Consider the following 4,190-nt stretch of genomic DNA (forward strand, 5'->3'; position numbering starts at 1 on the left):
CGCAGCGTTGCCATCAGGAAAGGTATTTGACCACACACCTGTACACGTACGTACCTGCATCTCGGTACATGTCGTCTGCAAGATAGCTACGGTTTCAGACTTGCCAAATTTGTGAGGAGGCACTTGTCAGGTTTTTCACTTTCAAGAGAAGCAGCAGTAAATACTTGAATGTCGGAAAAGTTTATGAGCTTTGCTAATTCTCAAGAATTAGGTTACTTCTCAGTTAACTCCTAAGCTGTTGTATTAGCTGTTGAATTAGGGTTTTTTCCAGTTGCATATAGGCTTGAAACTGAGAAAATGTCGCCGGGCAGTTAGATATTGCTTCTTTATTCCTGCTACTTTTTAAGTTGCAACTAAAATTAAATGATATCAACTGAATGGTAATTCAGTTAGGAGTGTGTGAATTCTACTTTTTACCCCTCGGTTCTGCATTTGTGACAATAAGTACTCCATTGAGTGAAGATTTTTATAGATTATGCATTTTAGGTGGTTTGGACCCTTGTGTTCTAATATGTGTCCATTGAGCAAGGTATGAGGTGTTGATCGGGGTTCAGAAATATCAGGATGGCGATGAGGAAAGGAACAGATGGATACAAAAATATCTAGACATTGTCGCCGATAACGCCCTCCGATAACATTTGTTCGCACCACATCAACGTAACATGCTGGTACTATCTAACAAAAACAAGCAAAATGCTAAACTAGAATAATAATGTGTTCAAACTCTCCTAGTTGCATATTTCGGTAAAAAATTCACTAAATGGGATAATATGTGTCACAAATGCATAACTACAAAGTAAAAAAAATGGAATTCTGCGTTAACTGAGAATTAAATCAATTCTGAGTTAACATATATTTAAGTTAATTCTGAGTTCATAGAGAATTAGTCACTCCCAAAGTTTGTAGATGATCTGTGGTGAGATTCTACAAGTTTGGTGTGCGGCGTTTGCCTAATTTGATGAAGCACTTCCAATGTTCTTGCCAAATTTATGAGAAAACAATGTTCAGTTTTTCACTGTCAAAAGAAACAGAGTACAACTAGTAAATATCTGCATGTCAGATATTTTTTTTTATAATTTCTTGTGGGATTCTAGAAGTTTGGTGTGCGGCGTTTGCCTAATATGATGAGGTGCACCCAATGTTCTCGCCTTCCCCTGACGATCTATTGCAGATTTCACCAACTGATTCAGATCAAACCAGAGGAGGTTGTCTGGAAAGGTTCACAGGTGTGGTTAAGATAATGCAACAGCTGGGTAATGCCAAACTAGCTGGTGCCCAACAGATTGAGAATTGTGGTTCATTAGATTATGAATTCAGTAGGAGATGAGTTGAAGTAGGAGATGAGTTGAAGTGTGTGAGTTTTGCAGTCAATCAATTTTATATTGGAAAAATGGTGTCTTTGGACACATGTCGCAGTCTTGCAGTCTTGCTCTGACCATCCAGTAAGCAAAAGCACCTGAACATGATTGTATATTCCCCGCTTGGATACTGCACGTACGTATGAATTTAAAAGAAGATAAGCGTAAGGAAACATTGCAGCTGAACATCATTTATGGAGCAACAGTTTAGCACCTGAATGGATGTAGCACCATGCTCCGTGTACAGCAAACTGAATAAATTTCATATACAGTAGTACATTAATCGTAGTAAAGTACATTTTCTTGTCATGAACCAAAAAGTAAAAGGACTTAATAACATCATGGGTACTATGTCTTGATTGATTGATCGAGCTTTACTACGTACTGGCTATCTACTTCCTCTTGTTCTTGCTGCCGACGAGCAGCACGACGTAGAAGAGTGCCCTGAAGAAGAAGCCGAAGCCTGCGGTGACGAGGAGGCACATCCACTTGCCGAGGTCGGTGACGGCCTGCTGCTTGAGCACGTCGGCGCCGGTGACGACGCAGGTCTGTGCCGTCATGTGGGTGCCGAGCGTGTTTCCGATGGCGTGGAGCACCTTCATCTTGACCGCCTCCGACATGCCGGCGATGGGCGTCCCTTCGAACATCTCGATCCCGCGCGCGAAGCAGCGGGAGGCGTCGCTGAACTCGTTCTGCAGCACGGCCTGGTACGGGTACTTGACGAGCGACATGTAGTGGAACCAGATCCAGTAGTCTGGGATCCTGTCGCGGTTGATGAAGAAGCCGGAGAAGAGCAGGAAGTAGGCGAGGATGGCCACCACCACCGTGTACCCCAGCATCACGTGCGGCACCACGGCGGAGAGGAAGGTGACGAACCCGCTTCCCGCCCAGAGGGACGCGAGGATGATGAGCGAGAAGAAGAGGAACGACGAGCCGCCGCCGGCGAGGCCCACGGCGAAGAACGTGGTGACCGCGAACGCTAGGGAGAGGACAACCAGCGGCGGGAAGGAGACGACGGCGTTTGCGAGCACGTAGGAGATGCGTCGGTACGCGTTGTGCGCCGTCTCGCGCAGGTAGATGTGCCGCTCCTGGACGAAGACGGGCAGCGCGTCGGCGCAGACGTAGAACATGGTGGACATGCCCATGGCGAAGAAGCCGAAGCGCTCCTGGACGCCCTTGGGCGTGTCGTCGAGGTGCAGGAAGATGGTGGCGAGGATGAGGCCCGTGACCATGATGGTGCCGAGGCGCAGGCCGAAGAGCTCCGGCATGCGGCGCGTGTTGGTGAAGGAGCGCTTGATGAGCACCCACACCTCCACGGGCAGCGGGTTGGCGTACGTGGGCACGGAGGTGGCCGCCGTGCCCGTGCCGCTGCCCGCCACGAGCTTGCCCCGGGACACGCTCTCGGCGATGGCCATCTCGAGCGTGAGCGGGGAGGGCGGCCTCTTGTTGTTGCCGTCCGTGATGAGCTTCTGAGTCGCCTGCCATCCGGCGTTGAAGTCGGCGAGGGGCTTTGCGCCGTCGGGCGAACTTCCCTCGAGCTCTCGGATGGTGTCTAGCGCGAACTCGGCGGGGTTCTCGTTGTCCGGGATGGGCGTGCCGAACTCGGAGAAGAAGGGCTTGAGCCCGGCGGGCGTGCCGGCGTACACGGTGCGCCCGCGGGAGAGCAGGAGGAGGCGGCCGAGGATGCCGAGGATCCGGGAGCTGGGCTGGTGGATGGTCATGACGACGACGCTGCCGCTGCGGGCGATGGTGCGGAGCACCTGCACGACCATGAATGCGCTGGCGGAGTCGAGCCCGGAGGTGGGCTCGTCGAGGAAGAGCAGGATGGGGTCGTGGATGATGTCGGTGCCGATGGACACGCGCCTTCGCTCGCCGCCGGAGACCCCGCGGTGTCCCTCGTCGCCGATGACGGTGTCTGCGGCGTTGGCGAGGCCGAGCTGGCCGATGAGGGCGTCCACCCGCTCGCGCTTGGCGGCCGGGGAGAGCGCGCGCGAGAGGCGGAACTCGGCGGCGAAGAGCAGGGTCTCGCGGACGGTGAGCATCGGGTAGAGGAGGTCGTCCTGCATGACGTAGGCGGAGATGGCGCGCAGGCGGCGGCCGTGCAGCGGCTCGCCGTTGAGCGTGACGGCGCCGCCGAGGCTGCCGCGGGCCACGCGGCCCGCGAGCGCGTCGACGAGGGTGGACTTGCCGGAGCCGCTGGCGCCCATGACGGCGAAGAGCTCGCCCTCGCGGGCCTCGCCGGAGACGCCGGCGAGGAGGGCCTTCATGTTGGAGGGCAGCGCGTCGGAGGAGGCGAGGCGGTTGCTGGCGCGGGAGGGGAGGCAGCCGCGCAGGCCGTCCTGGCGCTTGCGGACGCTGTAGGAGAGGTCGGTGAAGGAGAGGACGTAGGGCACGGGCGGGGACACGGGCATGAGGTCCCGGCCGTCCTCATCGGCGCCGCCGACGTCGACGGCGATGTGGCCGGAGTTCGACATGCGATCGGTCAGGGCCGGCGTCGATCGCTCGCGAGATCGATCGAGGAGGACTCCACAGAGATTCTTGTGTGCAGACAAGGAACTCGGGTGTGTTTGTTGTGTGTCGTCGTGCTCGCTCTGGAGTGCCCAGCTTATATAGCCTGTCGAAGCAGAATTCCTAGTTGGGCGGCAGCGAAACGGTCCGATCTCGGATCCGAGTTGGTTCCTGGTTGCGCGCGGCGAGATGGCGTGGAGAGCGTGGGGCGGGTTGCTTGCCACGCCAACCCTTCGCCTCCGTGTTAGCCTCCCTCTCACTGACCAACTAACCAACGCTGCCAGCCAGAGTAAATTTTCGCGTTTATGATGTTGTGGTGATGCC

General features: G+C 54.9%; 1 protein-coding gene across 1 annotated transcript; it reads right to left on the bottom strand.

The window, feature by feature from the left end:
• Positions 1-1,600: 1,600 nt before the first annotated feature.
• LOC124648954 (ABC transporter G family member 16-like) lies at positions 1,601-3,912 on the bottom strand. The gene has a single exon (XM_047188634.1). The coding sequence runs from the start codon at positions 3,830-3,832 to the stop codon at positions 1,751-1,753; it is 2,082 nt and encodes a 693-aa protein (XP_047044590.1). The 5' UTR covers positions 3,833-3,912; the 3' UTR covers positions 1,601-1,750.
• Positions 3,913-4,190: the final 278 nt, after the last annotated feature.

This window comes from Lolium rigidum, chromosome 4, assembly GCF_022539505.1.
Source record: "Lolium rigidum isolate FL_2022 chromosome 4, APGP_CSIRO_Lrig_0.1, whole genome shotgun sequence".
Taxonomy (NCBI): Eukaryota; Viridiplantae; Streptophyta; class Magnoliopsida; order Poales; family Poaceae; genus Lolium; species Lolium rigidum.